General features: G+C 41.8%; 2 protein-coding genes across 2 annotated transcripts; both read right to left on the bottom strand.

Moving 5' to 3' along the window:
* Nucleotides 1-391: 391 nt before the first annotated feature.
* Nucleotides 392-5,748, bottom strand: LOC308364996 (calcium uniporter regulatory subunit MCUb, mitochondrial-like). Its single transcript, XM_080838294.1, has 8 exons — nucleotides 5,647-5,748; nucleotides 4,922-4,985; nucleotides 3,321-3,491; nucleotides 2,950-3,054; nucleotides 2,451-2,611; nucleotides 1,941-2,144; nucleotides 1,368-1,526; nucleotides 392-854 (listed from the first exon to the last, which is right to left on the bottom strand). Exons 1-8 carry the CDS (start codon nucleotides 5,722-5,724, stop codon nucleotides 783-785), a joined length of 1,014 nt encoding a protein of 337 aa, XP_080694420.1. The 5' UTR covers nucleotides 5,725-5,748; the 3' UTR covers nucleotides 392-782.
* A 2,022-nt stretch (nucleotides 5,749-7,770) lies between these two features.
* On the bottom strand, nucleotides 7,771-13,189 carry LOC308364992 (phosphatidylcholine:ceramide cholinephosphotransferase 2-like; the record flags this gene model as incomplete). Its single annotated transcript, XM_080838290.1, has 5 exons — nucleotides 7,771-7,956; nucleotides 8,961-9,127; nucleotides 10,788-10,941; nucleotides 11,855-11,972; nucleotides 12,660-13,189. 5 exons carry the CDS (start codon nucleotides 13,187-13,189, stop codon nucleotides 7,771-7,773), a joined length of 1,155 nt encoding a protein of 384 aa, XP_080694416.1.
* Nucleotides 13,190-20,852: the final 7,663 nt, after the last annotated feature.

Below are 20,852 nucleotides of genomic sequence, written 5' to 3'. Positions count from 1 at the left end.
ATATCAAATTACACCCCTCCTGTCCGTGCTCCTGATACAACATGTTGATTGGCTGGAATTGTTTATGCCTCGGTCCGAGCCACTATATTCGTTTCCCATTTACAGTGGACTGTGAACATTGGAGTTTTTCATAGCCCTCACGCTGAACAGACAACTAGCGGACTCTGAGGAGAGATTAGCTGCATTTGACAAAAAGTGTATTACATTAGAAACTACTCCTTTAACATAACTTCAGAAACCTCAGTAGAAGGAGAAGGAGCTTTGGAAGACTTTGGAAGACTTTATGTGACATGTCATGTAAATACTCCCATAAAAAAATCCCATATTGGTAAACCAACACGCCTGCATCTGTGTGTATATGTTTAAAGTGTGTATACAGCAAAATGTGTGTGTGTGTCTGTGTGTGTGAGTGTTTGTGTGTGTGTGTGTGTGTGTGTGCGCGTATTTTGTCACCGTTGCGTATGACATAGCATAAGCAAGAAAATACCTTTTTATTTCCACATAATTATTAGAATTTAGTATTAGTATAAAGTTTTTCCACTAATAGACAGCATCCAAATCAAAGCATGTAGTAAAAATAGTTCCAGTACATAAACATCACAATAAAAGCCCAGGGAAGTACTCTTAAGAATCTAAAGCCATCTCAGGCAGTGTCTCATGGGATATGATGTTTAGTTCCTGAGTTTTGGTTTCACATCATGATAGCTCTTAAGGCCATTTGCCATCTGGATGTGCAGCTCAACTTCACAGGTCGGCGGTCCTGTAAGACCCTGCCGTCAGTCTCAGCGCCGGACTTGCTCCACGGGTAACTGCAACTTGAGGGGATTCCTCAGGCGACGCAAGTCACTCTCCACCTGATCAGCACAAGCACACACAGCAAGGAAAGGCCAGGTTTATTTATACTGTATAGGACTGTTCATACACATTGGGTATTCAAAATGCTTTACAAATAAGCAGATAAAGAATCAAAGGAAATGTTAAAAAAAAAAAATCTACAAGAAAAGATACAAAGGTCACACTTTCTTTGGATGTTCCGTTAAAATTCTTTGGGCATACAAATAAGCAGATAAAGGACAAAAAAAAATTCTTTGGATGGTTCCTTTTACATGATCTGCAGGTGCTGAGATTCCAAACAAACTATCTGCCGGAACTCTGTTAACTATAATTCATGGTTACGGTTAAGGTTAGGGGTTCAGGGTTGTTCAGTGAAACAAATTGAAAGACTGAACTTGAATTTCAAGAACCCATCTGTAAAGTCTCTTTAGCCGGACTATCCAAATAACGTGGCACCGATACAAAGGAAACACATATATATATATAAAAATGTGAGCACACACACATAGTGTGTGTGTTGATGTGTGTGTTACCTTGGCAACCTCCTCCTTGAGCTTGTTGTACTGTGTGATGTTAAATCCTTCTCTTGCTGCAACTTGGTGGAGGCTGGTCAGGAAGTGGCGATCTTTGGCATCGGCATACATGAACTCCTGACCGGCTACTGAGACAGGGGTCTGTGCAGAGCTGTATCCCTGCGAGTGTGTGTGTGTGTGTGTGTGTGTGTGTGGGTGAGTGTGTGTTATTAAGTCATAAACTCACACATTCAAAAAAATACATCAACATGCCTTATGTAAATACTGAAAACATACTAACATTGACCAATGTGGTGTTAAACTCCCTAAATGTCCGTAATACATGTGTTTACAAAAATAATGTGATGTCACATTTAATGTATGCATGCACGTATGAATATGTACTGTATGTGTGTGTACGAACATGTGTTTGTCTCTGTGTGCGTGTGTATGTATAATTGTGTATATACTTGTGTGTTGGTTTGTTTGTCTGTATTTCTGTGTGTGTACTGCACGGGTGTACTGTGAATGTGAATGTGAATGTGTGTGTGTGTGTGTGTGTGTGTGTGTGTGTGTGTGTGTGTAACTGTATACCTGCTGAGTGAGTATGAAGTATGCCATGAGGCCCATGCTCCAGGTGTAGGTGATGAAGTATGTGATGGGCTCCATGACGTCCCAGGAGAACACGTTCCAGGTGAGGAAGCCCATGAAGCCCCCCTGCAGTGCCATGTAGGCCAGCCCCCCCCACACGTACCGCATGGACTCAGCCTCCGCACGGGCCTCCAGACCAGCCCGATCCTATCACACACACATACCACACACACACACACACACACACACACACACACACACACACACACACACACACACACACACGCACACACACACACGCTTTTAAACACATACAAACATGAACACACACGCCCCCACAAAAAAAACATGCATACACTAAAAACCAACATTGCATAAACACACTCTTCTTTGGAAAGTATGCATCCATTAACCCAATCTCTAACTCTCTCTCTCTCGCTCTCTCTCTCTCTCTACCACACACACACACACACTCTCTCTTACTCACTCACACACACACACACACACACACACCTTCTCCAGGGGCTGCAGCTGCAGTCTAAGGCCATCCAGTCTCTCCAGGAGTTGTTTCTCTGTGAGGCGCTGGTGATCCGTCAGGTGGAGGGCCGAGTACAGCATGTGCACCACCATCTTCACATCCTCCAGCCCAGTCAGGTGCTCATGACTCAGATCAACTCATTACACACACACACACACACACACACGCACAGAGAGAGAGAGAGAGAGAGAGAGAGAGAACCACAAAGACAAATAAACACACACCCACATAAATTAATGAAATACACACATGCACACAACCCTGTGTCAATGCCGCAACAAAAGTGGAAGGCGAGAGGTTAATTTGGACCTCTGAAAAAAATGATGTTATTAAATAAATGAAATACAAAAGAGTGTGAAATGGGTTCAGGTCAGTCATCAGTAATGCAAGAATGCTGTTAGAGGTGAAATGTGGTGGATGTGTGTGCGTGTGTGTTTGTGGTATGTGTGTTTGTGTATGTGTGTGTAAGATTACCATGGGAAGCTGAGATAACGCTGTAGGTCATGTCATTGACGACTAGCTGGAAGTTTTTACTTAGAACTGAGTCCAGCAGAGTAGTGGTGGACATCTTTTCTCCATCTGACACATTCACACACACACACACACACACACACACACACACACACACACACACACACACACACACACACACACACACACACACACACACACACACACACACACACACACACACACACACACACACACACACACACACACACACACACACACACACATTTTATTTAGACAAATTCATTAAGACATACAACTTCATTAAGACAAAATAGAAAAGTGTCTTGAATGGAAAGGGCATTTTAATAAGGTTAGAAACGTGTGCCTGTTACCTGTGGTGAGTATGGCAGCTGTGGTCACCCCAGGGTCCTCCTTCTGGATGTCGGACAGGAAGTCTGCCACGTTCATCGTCATGGGCCTGAGGGGGAAGCGGCACGCCTCACCGCGAGACGGCAGCAGCAGCTGCAGGACAGGGCGGCCATGACTGTACTGGACCTTTAACACTAAACACACACACACACACACAAACACACAAAATGTACTCAAAACATATTCAGTGATATTCTAAACAAGCATACCCAGTACGCCCCCTTAAACATCTATATTTGTTTTTATATTTTTCAATGATGAATTTTACAAGTAATTAAAGATGACGAAATTGAAATACATACTGTAACATGTATTCAGAAATGTTTATTTAATAACAACATAGAAAGATATGCTATAAATAACTGTGAAAGCCGTAAATTAGGCAACTTGGCTTAGATCAAGGGTTGCTAAAATGAGTACACCCTTGATTTGCAACAAACTTTAACTACGTTGCCCCCATTACTGTAGATTCAGGCAAGCAAATCACATTGTAAAACGTGACACCTCTTTCAGCACTCTATACCCTTATCATCTAGTGAGCAGAAGTAAACTATTTTGACAACTTTCAAGAGCAAAAAAACAAGATCATAAATTGTGCTCACAACATTATACATTGTGCACACTAGATAGAGAACACACTCTTTTGGGGACTTCATAACACATTGTGCACACTAGATAGAGAACACACTCTTTTGGGGACTTCATAACACATTGTGCACACTAGATAGAGAACACACTCTTTTGGGGACTTCATAACACATTGTGCACACTAGATAGAGAACACACTCTTTTGGGGACTTCATAACACATTGTGCACACTAGATAGAGAACACACTCTTTTGGGGACTTCATAACACATTGTGCACACTAGATAGAGAACACTATCTTTTGGGGACTTCATAACACATTGTTGAAAATGCTTAACTATTCAAATGTAGTGGCAATGTTAAAGAAATGGCAAAAGCTGACAGACATCTGTGTTTTCGTTAAAGGTTTAACTGTTAGTTGTTCAAATGTATAAACAATGTTTAAGAAAAGATATGCAGCAGTTGATGAGTATCTGTTAAATTAAAAACATGTGCAGGCTATGTGAGTCATTGTCATAGTGGGGCCTGCCCTGTGATTTAGTAGCTGAAGACCCAAATTAATAGTCAATCAGTTAAAGGTCTACTAGTGTCAGTGCAGTGTGAGACCTGCCTACTGCTAACTGCCCTTTTCTCTTTTTAATCTTTTTTTATGACAAAATCTTATTTTCGTGTTAAGCACTTACATGTGTACGTGGTAGATGATAAACCAGTGTTGGAATGGAACATTACATCACATAGAAACTCCAGATGTGTCATATTTGTAAAGACTGAGACATTGCTTAATTTGTCAGAACTCAGAGGGGATGTAGCCTACTCATTTATGAAGCAAATTGTACATGGTCACACACACAATCATAAACAAAAACAGTGCAGATAACCAAATATATCCAACTGTTTACACAGTCAAACTGACATCCATTTGATATACATCACAGTCACAGATCCATCAGCCCCCACTAGAATGTTTTGATGCTGACCTGGGGGAGGAGGCAGAGAGCTGCACAACACCCTGGAGACAATAACAGGTGTCGTTATCCTCCCCTGAGGATACACACACACACACACACACACACACACACCCAGACATAACATTATATGTAACAAACACACACGTTATAAAATTAAAAACTTGCAGCATAACTTTCCATCTTATCACCCGCTTTTCTCCCCTCTTATCAACTTTAACGAGAGTGTCTTGTCTTCCAAACAACATTTATGAGAAGACAATGGAAAAAATATGGCGGAGAAGTTGGATTTTATGTCTTTACAGTTCTGTGTGCAGGATGTCATTTATGTTTTGTCCGTGGACTATGTGAATCAGAGCGTTTTAAGGATTAGAATGCAAACATCCGGTAGTACTTTTCCAGAGAAGAAGAGGATTTGGCAAGCATCCTGCCGACCTGTCTGGACAAATACCACGGAACATTCCATAACTCTTACTTGATGTGGGTGGGTCTGCGTATGTCTGTTTGCGCGCGTGTGTGTGTGTGTATGTGTAAAAAGAAGGAAATAAACTTTATAATCTTACAAATATTTAACATTCGATCTACTTCCCGAAAACACACTGCCCTGCAACACTTCCACATAATGTATTTGCTGAACCACAAAGTTTTGCAATGAGGTGCAACGCTGAGGCGCACAAACCGACATGCAAGCCTATTGTACTGAGGTCCAAGATTATCTAGTCTTCCTGCCTACTTACGAAATATAGCGGGTGAATGGTCCGAACGCCGTTGATACCACCGAACCGAAGAGTGAGGAGGCGCCCCAGTGAACCCATTGCCGCGTGTCAACGACAGCGAGCGGAACCGCCTGAAACACAAAAGCTGACAAAGAAAGAGTTTTGCGAAACTTGAGCCGGTTTGTTGACATCCACTGTATTCCGCCCATACCCTGCGGCGGTAGCGATCTTATTGGAGGAGAGTGCCGTCACTTCCAAACTTGCGAAAAAGCAGATTGAATTTTAGCTGAACTGGGTGTATACAACAGCGTGTCTGCCTGATTTGCTTATTAATACGAGTCGCTGATCACAAGACACAGTAGCCTGGATAAGTTTACACAACAAGCGTCAACTGCTTCCATCCCTCATAAATACACACTTGCATACAATGATACATTCTCAGCTATCAGTTTCCGTGTATTGGAAATTATTAAATATCGCATTTGTATATAGAGTTTCAATATAGCTTGAGTTTAGAGAACTTGTGAAAGCATATGATATCAGACAGGGAGAGTTGGAGTTAAAAGAAAGGATAATCAGAACCATCACTGCTAACCTCAAGATGGCAACCACCACAATCAGAAAAATCAGCACTTTCTAATCAGCTCCAGTAGACTCTCAGCATCACCATCACTGCAAAGTCATGTGCTCTTCATTACCATTCTCAAACATCAGGATTAGATTCATTAATCACAAACTGTTTGACCTTAGATTTAAGAATTTGGCTTTGGGCTTGTGGCAACCCCACCTGATCCTCAGAGTGCATAGTTATGCAAGGGAACTGATTATCCTTGACATTAAAGGACAACCCCAAATCCCTGCATCTTAGCTTCTCCACCCAGGTTAAATAAGTATATGATTATGTTTTTTATCTATTAGTCACAAAGATAAACAGAATACAGAGTTATTTGATTGTACTACAAACAACAGACAAACGGGTCAAGTATACTATGGACCAGAAATGTGATCGTCAGTGTCAGCCCAAGATGTTAACTCAAATTGAATGTTTTAAAACAGTACCAAAAGTTGCAAATGAGGCAGGAATGTTGCCAGCAAATAACTATCTTATTACTGGATGTATTAACTTTTAGCCTGTGCTATATTTGCACTGCATTTTTGCCAGACCTTTGGTCTGCAACATTCCAGTCTCCTTACCAGTCTTGTACACTTGCATCTCTACATTCAGCTGCATCTGCAAATCTTAAATTGGTGATCCAAAATAATATCCTTTGCATACAAAACATTTCCAGCAGTGTAGACCACCTCTAAATTATTGGATAACCAACACTGTTGATACATCACAGGATGTACATGACTGTATAAAAAAATAGTACTTTTAATTAAGGCAAAAGTGAAACAATAATAACATCTTTTTAAACTTAACTGTAACATTATACACAAACAGTAAAATAAAACAGCCATAGACATCAACAACACACGCATCCTTCATTCAGTAAAACGGATCCATCCAGTTCGAAGCACGTACGTAGCACACATGAACGAGAAACACTTGGCCACCATTCAGACGTCATCTTCGGTTGACGTGTACCAGCGTGAAAGGCCCCGCCCCACATCATGAGGTCATCACTGCTTTGCCCAGCAGCGGACTGGGTGTGGCACGAACTCCTTACATTGCCATGGTAACAGTAACTCCTTACATTCCCATGGCTTCAGTTTCAGATGAGGTGGCGATGCCTTGCAGTGCCAAACTGAAGTCATAGCAGCCTGTGTGTGTGTGTGTTGGCATAAAAGCATGTGTGTATTGATATAAAAGTGTGTGTGTGTGTGTATGTATGTGTGTGTGTAAGCAGGCAGAAAAAAGGCATGTTCTAGCATGAGCCATGACATCTAAAACAATAACGGTGTGTATTTCTATGGCAGGTTGTACAAGCTCAGTCATTCTTTTAAGAGATTAAAAACCGTTGTCAGATTTCTTAAATAGTTCCTGTCTCAGTCTTTCCACACTTGCATCTTCAGCCCAACATTTTCTTTTGGCTTCCAAACCAAAAAGCTCAAGTCCGTAAAGAATAATGGCCAAAAAGGAGCAAAAAGTGTGTGTGGAGGAACACATTAATCTGTGTGTTCGTGAGTGTGTTTGAGCAGTCGTCACTGTTCCCGTGTACTCTGTACAATGGAGTACCTCCGGCATGGGTTCTTTAACCAGGAAGTGGGAATGGGGATGGGCCAGGCAAACGTGCAGGGAACAGTGGTGCACACGTTTCGCTCCAGGAAGTTGAAGATGGGGTTCCACCATGTCCAGCTCAGGTAGTTATGAGGCGACCCTCGCATGGCCTGCAGGCGAAAGAATGAGGAAATCAAATATTAACCTGTGGTTGAAGAGCTGTTTCAACAGCAGCATTATCTGATGGTGAGGCACAATGAAGGTTGCCTACTAAGAAAACAATATTATGACCAACTCATTTTTATTCAAATATTTGGTATGACCCGACATGAGCTATTGAAATATTTGCTATGTTTGTTTCTGCCCGTGTATGCGCCAGGGCGTGTCTGTGGACTTGCTTGGTGACGTGCTGCCAGTTAGAGTCTGGTGGTGATTAAGTTCGTCACAACTACACAACTATGTGTGACCAACAAAAATAGGCTGGGTAAGACTGTCAAGATATGTCAGAAAATAATTGGCACTGACCTCAACAGCATTGGGCATGTGTATGAGGCCAGAGCCACAAAGAGGGCAATGGACATTTTGGCTAACATCACTCACCCACTACACTCTGAGTTTTGCCTCCTACCATCAGGGAGGAGGTTTACCTACCGAAAAGATACTAGGTCTTACAGATACCTGCAATCTTTCATACCATCAGCTATTGGGCTTCTCAACAAGCGATAGGTCATCTTATATCCCTGCCCATGTTACAGCACATATCTTTTTAAGTTCAGGGTACTGTAGCATGGTGGTTCTATATGTGTATTTATGTTCTTAACTATTTATTCCTTCATGTTTTATGTGTCCTCTTATATGTGCTGGCTATGTGTTGTAGATCAAATTGCCCCTTGGGGACATTAAAGACTTTCAATTCAATTCAATGTGTGTGTGTGTGTGTGTGTGTGTGTGTGCGTCTGTTAGCATGCACGCTAAGTAAGCAATAACTACACGACTGTGTGTGTCTGTTAGCATGCATGTATATAAATGTGTGTGTGTGTGTGTGTGTGTGTTAGCCTGCATGTATATGTATGTGTGTGTGTGTGTGTGTGTGTGTGTGTATGTGTGTTTGTTTGTTAGCATGCATGTATATGTGTGTGTGTGTGTGTGTGTGTGTGTATGTGTGCACACATACCGGGTTGTTGGCCATGGTGTGATACCAGTAGAAGATTCTGCTGGTGATGAAGTAAGCCACCACCACGTCTATGCTATAGTGGTCATGTGCCAACAGGATGCAAACCCCTCCAACAACGCCTAGCAACCCGCAGATCACGTGGTACCACCACATGGAGCGTGGGGAATCTGTAAACAACGACATCAGCACAAACAGGCATGACATTACAAATAGCCAGGAACCTCAAACAGGTTGTCTAAACTCATCCAATCTAATTACATGGCTTCCTTCCGTGCTCATGGTGACTGGCTGAAATTGTGCATCTTGGCACATGCGTGGGGCGAATGCGCAAAATGGACAAGCTAGAGGCACGAGTCTGTGAGCCGGCCCGTCTCTACAGGCATCTCGTTCAATGGGGGAGCATAGGAGGAATAACAGATGGCACAGAACTTGTGGAAGGAGATTGCTACAACAATTGGAAAAGATGAGACGTGTGTAGTTTACTAACGGTACAGTGTTGCCCAACGAAGACCTGGGTGTCAAAACTTTACGTTTCGGGCTGTGCTCACACATAACGTCTTTTTGTGATGAGAATTGCAAAAAAAAACTAAAAACAGGCTCTTTTAGCTAGTGACAAGCAATAAACACAAACACTAACCAGAAACATTTGGGAACCTTCCAGTTTAATCCACAAATGAATATCGGTGATACAGTTTAACTGCACATTAACGTTACCTCTTCTATTTGCTGGTTCCAGCAGTTAATCCATGAATGAATACTAGTGATAACAGTTAAACGCCATGTATATTTCCCTTTGCTCCAATTCAGCACATTACTTCCAGTGGTTTAGATCAGTGGTCCCCAACCACCGGGCCGCGGCCCGGTACCGGTCCGCGAGGGATTTGTTACCGGGCCGCACAGAAAGAATAAATAATTCATATAATTTCCGCTGTATTAATTATTGGAGTCTGAAAGGTGTTTTATTTTGAAAAACTACCGGATTTTCCCGGACGTAACATTCGCCTGTGCCTCTAGTCACGTCAAGACGCTTGTCTCGTTCACGTGATATGTCACTCAAAAAAAAAGCCCCCAAACTAGCGAAAATTAGTAATAAAACAAACATCTTTGGGGAGCTTCTTTGCAAAGGTGAAAAGGTCAACTAAGGAGTCAGAAGAGGAGCCTACGACCTCAAAAAAAGAAAGCTTCTTTTAACAGACAATACCAGGAGTCATAGGCTACTTAAAATACGGGTTTATCGTAACAGGTGATTCTCACGCACCAAGTCCGCTCTGTTTAATATGTGGCGACAAGCTAACAAACGAGCCAATGAAGCCTTCAAAACTGCTTCGGCACATGGAGACCAAGCACTGATTCAGAGTTATGGTGAGTTGTATTTTTCATGCACTTAACGTTCGTAATACAATGGTGTTGGTCAACCTAACGTTAATGTTAGCTTTTGTGTATATGAGCATACCGGGCTTCATTGTATCGAACTCGCGCTTGCCTCACATCAATATGAATGGATGACGTGACTAATAAGTGGTGTAAAATGACACCTTGAAGCCGGTCCGTGAAAAAAAATTCCCTACATTAAACCGGTCTGTGGTGCAAAAAAGGTTGGGGACCCCTGGTTTAGATGATATTTTACGTACATCGTGAGGACAATAGTGCAGCAAGTGAAACATGCCTCTAGCGAAAGCATAACAGGTTATGGTGCTGTGTGTCGTAGTTTGCATGTGCAACACCCAAAACGTCAAGCATTCCGGGCCTTGACAGTATGACTTATGAGAGAGAGAGAGAGAGAGAGTGTGTGTATGTGTGTGTGTGTGTGTGACAAACTATACTCACATTCCTTGATGAAGAGGAAGGTCAGGGTGAGCATGACCGTGTGACCGCTGTACAGGTAGTCTCCACACATGATGTGGGAGCCGGTGATTGACAGGCCGCCTCCAGACATCATCTTCAGCATGCGGTAGACCTTTGCCTGGGCATCGCTATTCAACTGAGGGGAGAGAGGCAGCCTTTCATGAATATGTTAACTATTGTCAAAGTGACAATTGAGACAAAACCAGATAAAAGCAGTGAAGACAGACAGACAGACAGACATAGAAATAAAGAGAGACAGAGAGAGACCGAGACAGAGAAAAAGAAAGAGACAGAGACACACACACACACACACAGACAGACAGAGAAAAAGAGACAGAGACAGACAGACAGACAGACAGAGAAATAGAGAGACAGACAGACAGACAAATAGAGAGACAGACAGACAGACAGACAGACAGACAAATAGAGAGACAGACAGACAGACTCGCAGGGCAATGATGAAGGATGAGGAAAGAAAGAACTAGAACTACAGAGCTGCACACAATACAAGTGTAATAAAAGCTTAAACATTAACACCGTAAGTGCATATCCAGATGCAACAGAACCATGAACAATTGGGGTTCAGAGAAGCGACGTTTAACCAGAACAGCTATTGTTTTCAAATCGAACACACACATAATGTTTGTATTAAAAGCAGAGGCAGCAGCGTGCATACATCAATGTAAAGCAAATGCTACTTCAGGGAACAGGAAGTGCAACATTTAAATATGGCTGCCATGCAAACAAATGGGGCACTATGTATAACCTCAGCACAGCAATCCCCTGGATTCTAGAGATGGCATAAGTTGCCAGACTGAACTTCAAGACTGAACAATTTTCAATCATTTTCCAATCAAATCTGCGCTCCGACGACGTCTTTCTGGCATGCGGCAAGTCGGAGAGGAAGTGATGGTGCCTAGAGGTCATGGTAGATCCTGCTCAACTAATACAGCTGGTGACGCAGTTGCTAAGCGACATGCTTTGTTTTCTGTTGTTTTTTCATTGTTGTCAGAGGTCAATGTGTAAAAGGTGGAGATGGTAGCACCTACCTTGGGGGCACAGCTCATGTGGGTGCCAGGCACGGGGAGGATGGTGAGGTACATGGTGAGGCAGCGGTACAGATACAGTGTACCCTGCAGGAAGAAGAAACGCCGGAATATAATAGCCCTACACACACACAGACAGACAGACAGACAGACACACACACACACACACACACACACATATCATAAGCCTTGCACAAGATATAATACATGCTAAACACAAACAACAATACTGAAGAAAATATAAATGCATTATGGAACAATCTTAAATAATGTACTGAGCTGCAGTTCATACAGGAAATCAGTCACTTGCAGTGACGTATAGATATTGCTTGGCTGTGGCTACAGATGACTCAGTACTGCTCAGTACTTCACTAGTTCAATAAAACATACACTATCTACATTGCATCTATTAGTCTAGTTGTATCTCTGCCAGCAGGACCTCCATTCGAACTCACTATCAATATTTCACTTGCTTGCTTACACTGTTAATATTATACTGGTTTGCCTTTTTCGCTACTTCGTGCATTTCTGCTCCGTTTACCTTTCTAGCTCTGTGCTTGTTTTAATTCTGTCAAATGTTCCCTTCTGTGAAGCTTTGAGACAATGATCTTTGTGCAAAGTGCTGTACAAATAAAGATGTACTGTGCCAAAACCATGACTGGAAATATTTTCCCTCAGGCCAGCCTTGAACACACCTTGAACCAACCTTGTGTGTGTGAGCATGTAAGTGTGTTTGTGTGTGATATAATAGCATGTAAATGGGTGTGTGTGTGTGTGTGTGTGTGTGTGTGTGTGTGTGTGTCCCTACCTGTGTTTGAGAAAGAGCAACTGCAGGAAGAAGAGGCCAACCAGCAGCATGCCGTTGATCTCGGTGACGGTGAAGGCTGCAGGCACATGGGGGAACAGATCGAAGAACCTGTCTGGCAGCGGGGGTGTCTGGCTGGGCACACGCTCGTGCACCATGGTGATCACGCCGGTGGTGAGCACCAGGCAGGCAGACGCGTACACAAACGCCACACCGGTCTTCCACCACTCCTGCGGCAGGGGATTGGCTGACGGCCGGTTCCCCCTGCGCTGGATCTTGATGCGCACATAGTCCTGGTTCTTACGCAGCAGGCCGGCGCGAAGGGCTCGAGCCAGGCGTGTGCTTTTGCCGTGGTTACGGCCACCATCAAGGGTGTCCTCAGGCGACGGTTGTCTGGAGGGCGAGTCCGTCTCCGGGGCAGGACAGGAAATTGTTTCTATGGTAACTTCGACATGGTCCCCACACTGGCTGCTCTGGCTGCTGTTGCTGCTGGTCTCCCCCTCCTGTTCCACCAAAGGATCAGCCGCTGCCATGTATATGTGTATATACACACACACAGAAACGATCCCACCGGTTTGTATCTTCTCACACAAAGACTCTGCAAGTAGATCTGGTGACACTGGCTCCTTTTGTCTTCCTTTGATCTGTGAACACAAACCATTTTAGCTACTTTTAATACTTACTATGGAAAAAAAAATCAAAGTCAAGTAAGTCAACATTGCAAAGAACATTACAACCAACTGTGTTGCTGGATAACTTCATACATCCCTGATAAGAGTTCCAATATTTCAAGCCTTGTAAACCTTGTATCTAGATTGTTACAGCCAGACTATATCTATATATTTTGGATTATTGTATGAAAATACTCAATACAATAGAACGTTTTAGACCAGATGTTTTGGAAAGCCAATTAGCCAACTGTAGGGAATGGTTCAGGCTCTGACAAAAGACAAGATTTCACATTTTCATTTGAAATCCAACTTTGACACAACCACTGTCAATGGCAACATTTGGATCCATTTGATGGCATGCTGTGTGGATGAGTCATGCAAAACTCCTTCTTTTGAGGAAGTGGATGATACTCATACAAAAAGTTGAATGTACTGCGCCCATTTACCCTTGTGCCACTCTGAGTTTACAGTTCGTGACATGAACCATAATGTTATCCAATAACTGTCAATAAACGGATCAGCACGCTCCCTCTCTATACCTTAAGCCTCATTTAAATGAAGTGGAATCTTTCCAATCCCCATTGCATCCAGTGAATGTCAGCTGGCAGTGGGATGCTCCCATATAGTGTACAGAATCCTTACCATCAAGTATTATCCAGCCCATAGTGAACATGAACATGTCTTATTCTGGTTATTCTATCCACCATCATCCAAATGTGCTTCTCTCTCTCTCTCCAACCAATTTTTGGTCCTTAGAATTTAGAAATGAGCTGAAACGGTCAGCTTTAGTGATATAAAAAAAACACAGTAAGAACTTGAAAACATAGTTTGTTTGGTCAAGTTGTAGTTTTGATATGAATTGATATGGCTGAGCATTTATCTAGGACCTAGGTTACACTAGGACTCAGTATTCACACCCAGGAAGTTAAACTGTTTGTGTTTGTGTGTGTGTAACCTACACATGCCATATATAGATCACTCACTCCCATTTCCTTGAATTAATCTCACCCACTCGGAGTTCACATTCTAAGCAGTGTTTTTTGCCCGAAAGTACACTCAGGTGTGGCCACACCTTCAAACCTGTCTTGTCAAACACATTCTTGTTCTTCTGGCTTATTAGACACACACACACACACACAAGCGCGCGCACGCACACACACACACACACACACACACACACACACACACACACACTCCCACACCCACCCACTGAGGTATTCCTTCCAAACACCTCAACCACTCGCAAAATGTAGCCTATGCCAAATCTACGGTCTTCTGCCATTTATAGACTACTTCTTCATCACCTGCTACGGTATTCTAAAGTGTTCGTGATTGTTTACAGGTCTCTTGCCTGTCAACAACCTTCGGTCCCACGTATCTACCACTCCTGATTATATTTAAATCAAAGGCCATGTGCGTCAATAGGCTTAACTGCAACCCGACACCGCAGACAAGGCCATTGATTAGACAAAGATTTTCTCTATTTTAAAACCAACGGCTAAGAAAATATCATGAGGTTACGGTGATCAATAGATGCCTGAAAGAAAAAACCTTTTATACGTGCTCAAAATAAAGTTTAAAACGAAATTCCACCTCTCCTCTTTCCAGTAAGGTAACACATTCAACTAATTGAAATGCGGAGACACAACACCTGTTCACTTGTATACTTCCGGCCAACTTCGAATAATACAAAGGCTAGTAACGTTAACTGAAAACACGCCAATACTTTACTATAACATAGTAAGAGCATTTGAGTACGTTACACAATGAAAATGTTGTCAACAGAGACCATGTGGGCCACAAACACTCTTTCCACATGTATGTAAGTGTTTACATTTAAATGGAAAGACTAACTTGGCAGGATAAATTATGGAAATAAATCCAGCTTCACCCGACTCCAGGGAAGACATTTCACGTTTCGTTTGATTAGTAGACCTTATATCCTACCAGAAATGCTAGCTGAAGTTTTGGGGCTACCTGGAGGTTCTCGTAGGACTACCATGCATCTCTCGCGACAGCTTAAACACTCAAATCGATATGGACCCTACCAGCAAACTTTATTGGGACATATAATATACATTACTTCACCTACCTCTAACATTCCCAGAGATTAGCCTATTAAAGGCTATGATTCAGAACTAATATATATCGCGTAGGAAAGAATAATTGGCCTGTGACATACCTACAGCGACCTTTTCTTCTTTGCAGGTAAACTTCACACCTCCACACGCTTGCTCCGTAGTTTGCAGGCGACAGGACACAGGATATCTCAGTAACCCTTTCACATGTACCCCTCTCAATCGCCTTCGTTTTCAGTCTTGCCAGTCTCTTCAATCTTGAGCTTTTCTACGACAGCGTAAAAGGCGCCTCTGACTAATCAGCCCAACCTACTTACGTCGAGCACCTGTCTTCAAGCGAAACTTCAGCGCTCTTGTCCGCTTCCGGTAAATCGACAACACCACATTGCAGTTAGTCATCGTCTTGTCATTGGTTAATTTGATTTCTGTGAGCCTGTTATGCCACCACAACAACAACACACAGTATCCAAATTTTTTCGCATTCTAAAAATCTTTTAAAGTCTGAAGTCTTTTTTGGCAGCAATGAACTTTTTAAATGAGCTAAATCACAGTTCTTTCGTGGTTTTTTGGTTGCTAGCTAACCAGTCTCCTTCAAGTGAGAACGCTTCGGGTGTGCTATCTCTCATTCCTTGGAAGATCCTGCTGACTGCGATCTTGAAAAACGCCATTAGCTGTTTCCATCATACCCAGTCGCATCTTTCATGCGTATTTCTTAAAATTCGGCTAAAAATATGAATCGTAGCGCGTTTACATCAGCTGTGTTATGCGAATTACAAATGGGCACTACTAATCAAGGGATGGAATGTCAGCGCATTTAAACAGTAACAGCTGATACATTGCAACAAATGCGAATAAACCTGTTTCCAACTTTAGACGCGTTATACCCTGTACGAATAGCGACCCCCTCTAGCGAATCAAATTTGCATTTGCAATAGCAGATGTTATGCGAATTTCTAGCGTTTCCAGTTAGGATTTCTTATTATAGGAATGAATAAGAAATTAATTCTCTAGAATGGTCAAAATGCGCATTGAAAAGTTGAACGGAAACACCGCACAACACGTCTCGTTTTGTGGGATTCTTCGTTTGAAATGGTCAACTGAGCAGGGTGGGTTGAACAGGCTAACATCATAAGCCCATAAACGCTTCAATTCGAAAACAGTTGCGAAATGAATTGACTTAGACCCCACTACCGCATTTTTCTCCTTTCACTTGATCTTTTCCAAGTGGACCGGTGGTTTACATCATTGTAGAGGGTCCGTTAACTAGCGATATCGAATTCATTTCTTGCGTCCAATACACTATTCGTTGATGAAATCATTCGTAGGCTACATTAGAGCTTCTGGAGGCTTCCCTAGTCATGTGTTTGCTTAAGGCCGGCGAATGCATGCGTCATGAACTTATTTTTACCATATGAATAAGTGTTAGTGCCTGACACGTCCTTATAATAGTGTAGGTCTGTTTTGTAAGACTGTCTGTCTTGTTTGTTCTCTCTGTAGCTTTTGCGACATGAATATAAATGTATGATAGAATGACATACATGTCATAGGGAGACAGATGTGGCACTGTCCAAATGGTTTGCTCCTAAAGAAAGCACTATAGCCACACACTATTTCTGTATGTAGCCTAATACCTGTGTATTATATGGTAAATCAGTTCTGTGTTGGTGTGTTTGTTGCTGAGTCATTGTAGTTCCCTTAACCCCCACTGGAGGGAGATGTTGTAGTAGTGCAGAAGAAACAGATACAGTTGTTGCAATTGTTTGTGATTTTGTGTGAGGAGAGGGGTGATTTGTAATTATTTGATCATACATCAGATCTACAGACACACATACACAGCCCAGCTTAGTCTCTCCATTTCAAAACATAAACACTTGTAGATATTTCCTCAAACTCTTGACCAATCCACTTAATATATAAAAAGATGGGAAGATAATGTCTACTCTGTACTAAACAAACAACCTTTTACCTTATACCTACTGCAATTGTATTTTCTGTTTAATTTAAATGAAAGTGTGATGCATTTAGAATAACTTCTTTATTCTAAATTTATAAATAAATAAATAAATGTATCAAAATGTCCATATTGTTAGTAGGCTGACTGAGTCAAGCCCGTTATCAGCTAGATCAGTGTAGTCTGTGACTGTTCCACTGCATTCGAATTTGCATAGCGCTTTTATCCAAATGATATTGAAAGTGACTGGATCATCTAGCTACTCATATTATGAGCGCTGAGACCGAGGCACGTACTTGGGATAGTCCCCCCAGGACTACCTGCGTCTGCTTGATTTGATTACTCAGAGTAATGCCATTGTTTTTCCTCATACTCACGTTGACTGAAAAAACGTCAGGTATTCTTCCAGGTATTATTTTTGGTCCAAATGCAAATGGCATTGACATTTTCACTGTTGATTTTTTTTTAATGACGATAGTTCATGTTTATTTTGCGGGGACAAACTCCTTCAGTATTTTTGGCAAGATACATTCTATTTGTCTGTTACAGTTGTCCCGCATGCACGCAGACACACACGCACACACACACACACAGACTGTTCGGCAGATTGAGTCTGCTCTTTATCTAACAGACAGATGATCTGTCCTGTCTTTATCTAGGAAAGGTTTTAGAAGGGCTCAATCACTTCCAGGTGGAGTGAATGTGACTACACACACACACACACACACACACACACACACACACACACACACACACACACACACACACACACACACACACACACACACACACGTACACACACACACACACACACACACACACACACACACACACACACACACACACACACACACACACACACACACATTCCTGATCAGTTCCAACTCTCTTCTCCAACAACATGGCAGCCAGAGGCTAACAAACTCAGATTTGTAGCCCTCTCTCTCTCTCTATCTCCCTCTCTCTCTCCCCCCCCTCTCTCTCCCTCTTTCTCATTCTCTCTTGCTCTCACAGTCACACACACACACATACACACACACAAGCACACACTTCACAGAGAGAATAAGAGAGAGAGAGAGATTATTTTCATTCACTTAATCTATTTGTCAAAAGGTGAAACACCTTGAAGGGGCGATACTGTCCAAATTCATACACCCCCCCCCCCCCCCCCCCCCCACACACACACACACACACATACACACACAAACACACCACCACCACTTTCACACACACACACACACACACACACACACACACACACACACACACACCACCACCACCACTTTCACACATACACACACACAAACACAAACACACACACCACCACTTTCACACACACACACACAAACACAAACACACCACCACTTTCACACACACACGCACACAAACAAATACACAAACACAAACACAAACACAGACACACACACACACACACCACCACTTTGTGTGTGTGTGTGGGTGTGTGTTTACCAGTGTTGGGAGTAACGCGTTACTCTAATTCCACTACTTTTAGCGCTAACAAGCATATAACGAAGTATTATTTTAAATCAAGTAACGCAGTTACAATTCCTGAAATTTAAATTAGTTTCATTTACCCGTGTAACTCTCTTTTGTGGAAAAATGAACACTTGCAGACAAGAACACATGATAGGCCTACTTAAGCTGCTTCTGATCAGACGTCGCAGGACCTTGGTGGCGCAACGAATGAGCATTTAACCCAGAGGTTCCGCTAGAAAAAAATGTTGCCGGTCAAATATCTATTACAGCTTTTAAATAAGCTTTTGCTTCGATAATTGCTATGTCCCCTTCATTGTTGATCTTAATATTTTGGCTACATCCTTCCACTGCATTTTGCAGTCCCTTTTGCCTTGATCTATTCTAGAGGATTTCGCGGAGCTATTACTCCAAAAAGAATCACTGACAGATAAAGTGCATGTTTGTCAAACCATTTTGTTAACCTTTTGTTAAATCATATATTCAACTAGAAAATGCATTTCCTGAAGGAAATACCAGTGCATGAAATGCAAAAGTTAGGAAAGGAAGAAGAAAAGAAAGAAGAGTGAAAGAAGGAAAGAAGAAAGGAAAGAAGAGTGGAAGAAGGAAAGAAGAGTGAAGAAAGGAGAGAAGAGAGGAAGAAGGAAAGAAGAGTGAAAGAAGGAAAGAAGAAAAGAAAGAAGAGTGAGGAAAGGAAAGAAGAGTGGAAGAAGAAAAGAAAGAAGAGTGAAAGAAGGAAATCATAGTTGAAGAAGGAAAGAAGAAAGGAAAGAAGAGTGAAAGAAGGAAAGAAGAAAGGAGAGTGAAGAAAGGAAAGAAAAGTGAAAGAAGGAAAGAAGAGTGGAAGAAGGAAAGAAGAGTGAACAAGAGTGAAAGAGAAAAAGAGAGTGAAAATATTGAAAAAAGGAGATAAAAATGGAGTGAAGAAGAGAGATTGAGTGTGAGAGAAAGTAGACTGAGAGGGATAGAGAGAAAGATAGAAAGATGGAGAGATGGAGAGAAAAAAAGTAGAGAATGGAAGGTGTCTTAATGTTCCTAGTTACAGTTAAATTGAGAGGGACAGAGAAGAGGTTCCTTTGATTTGGCGCAGCTGTCAGTGAAGCACAGATGCAAGCCAGTTTAAAGACCCTATTATGATGTCATAATGGCCCAATCTGAGTCAATGGGAACATTTTGATTCGTTTTTATTTAATATCTTAAAAAGTATAAAGTTTAGAAAAGTGAAAAATACATAGCATAAGTGTCCTTCACAAGACCTACGCGACAAAGTTTGAATGAAGTTTCTACGTTAAGCGGTTCGGGCTGAATTAATCGCAGAAAAAGGTAACAAGAAGAAGAAGAAGAAGAAGCCTAGGAATAACAATACAGGGCATTTCATGCACTGTAATTAAATGCTGCACCTCAAGGCACCTTTGTTTTCTCTTTTAATTAGTGTTAATACTGTAGGCCAATCACTTTTACTTCATTGGGCCTAATTTAGAAAAAAATATTTAATACAAAAAAAAACACTGTTAAATGGCTGAGACAGTTATTTTGTATTAAGTTAATTGTTAAAAGGGACTTTTGTACTACTGCTTGATTTTAAGGCCTGTTGCCTTGTTGTTTTAAATAAAAAGGTCAAAAAAATATGTTTATTGTGTTTGACTGTTCAGTACTGTTCATATTCATTACATTTAAAACGCAGACATAAAAGTAACTTAAAAGTTACTTTCCCTAGTAACTAATTACAGTGAATGAAATGCCCTGTATTGTTATTCCTAGGCTGCTTCTTCTTATTCTTCTCACCTTTTTCTGCGATTAATTCAGCTCGAACCGCTTAACTTAGAAACTTCGTTCAAACTTTGTCGTGTAGGTCTTGTAAAGGACACTTATGTTATGTATTTTTCACTTTTCTAAACTTTATACTTTTTAAGATATTAAATAAAAACGAATCTAAATTTTCCCATTGACTTACATTGGGCCATTATGACATCATAATAGGGTCTTTAAACTGGCTTGCACC

Source organism: Sprattus sprattus (genome assembly GCF_963457725.1).
Source record: "Sprattus sprattus genome assembly, chromosome: 5".
Lineage (NCBI taxonomy): Eukaryota > Metazoa > Chordata > Actinopteri > Clupeiformes > Clupeidae > Sprattus > Sprattus sprattus.
The sequence above is the reverse complement of the archived record's forward strand: the minus strand, read 5'-3'. Positions and strand labels throughout refer to the sequence as shown.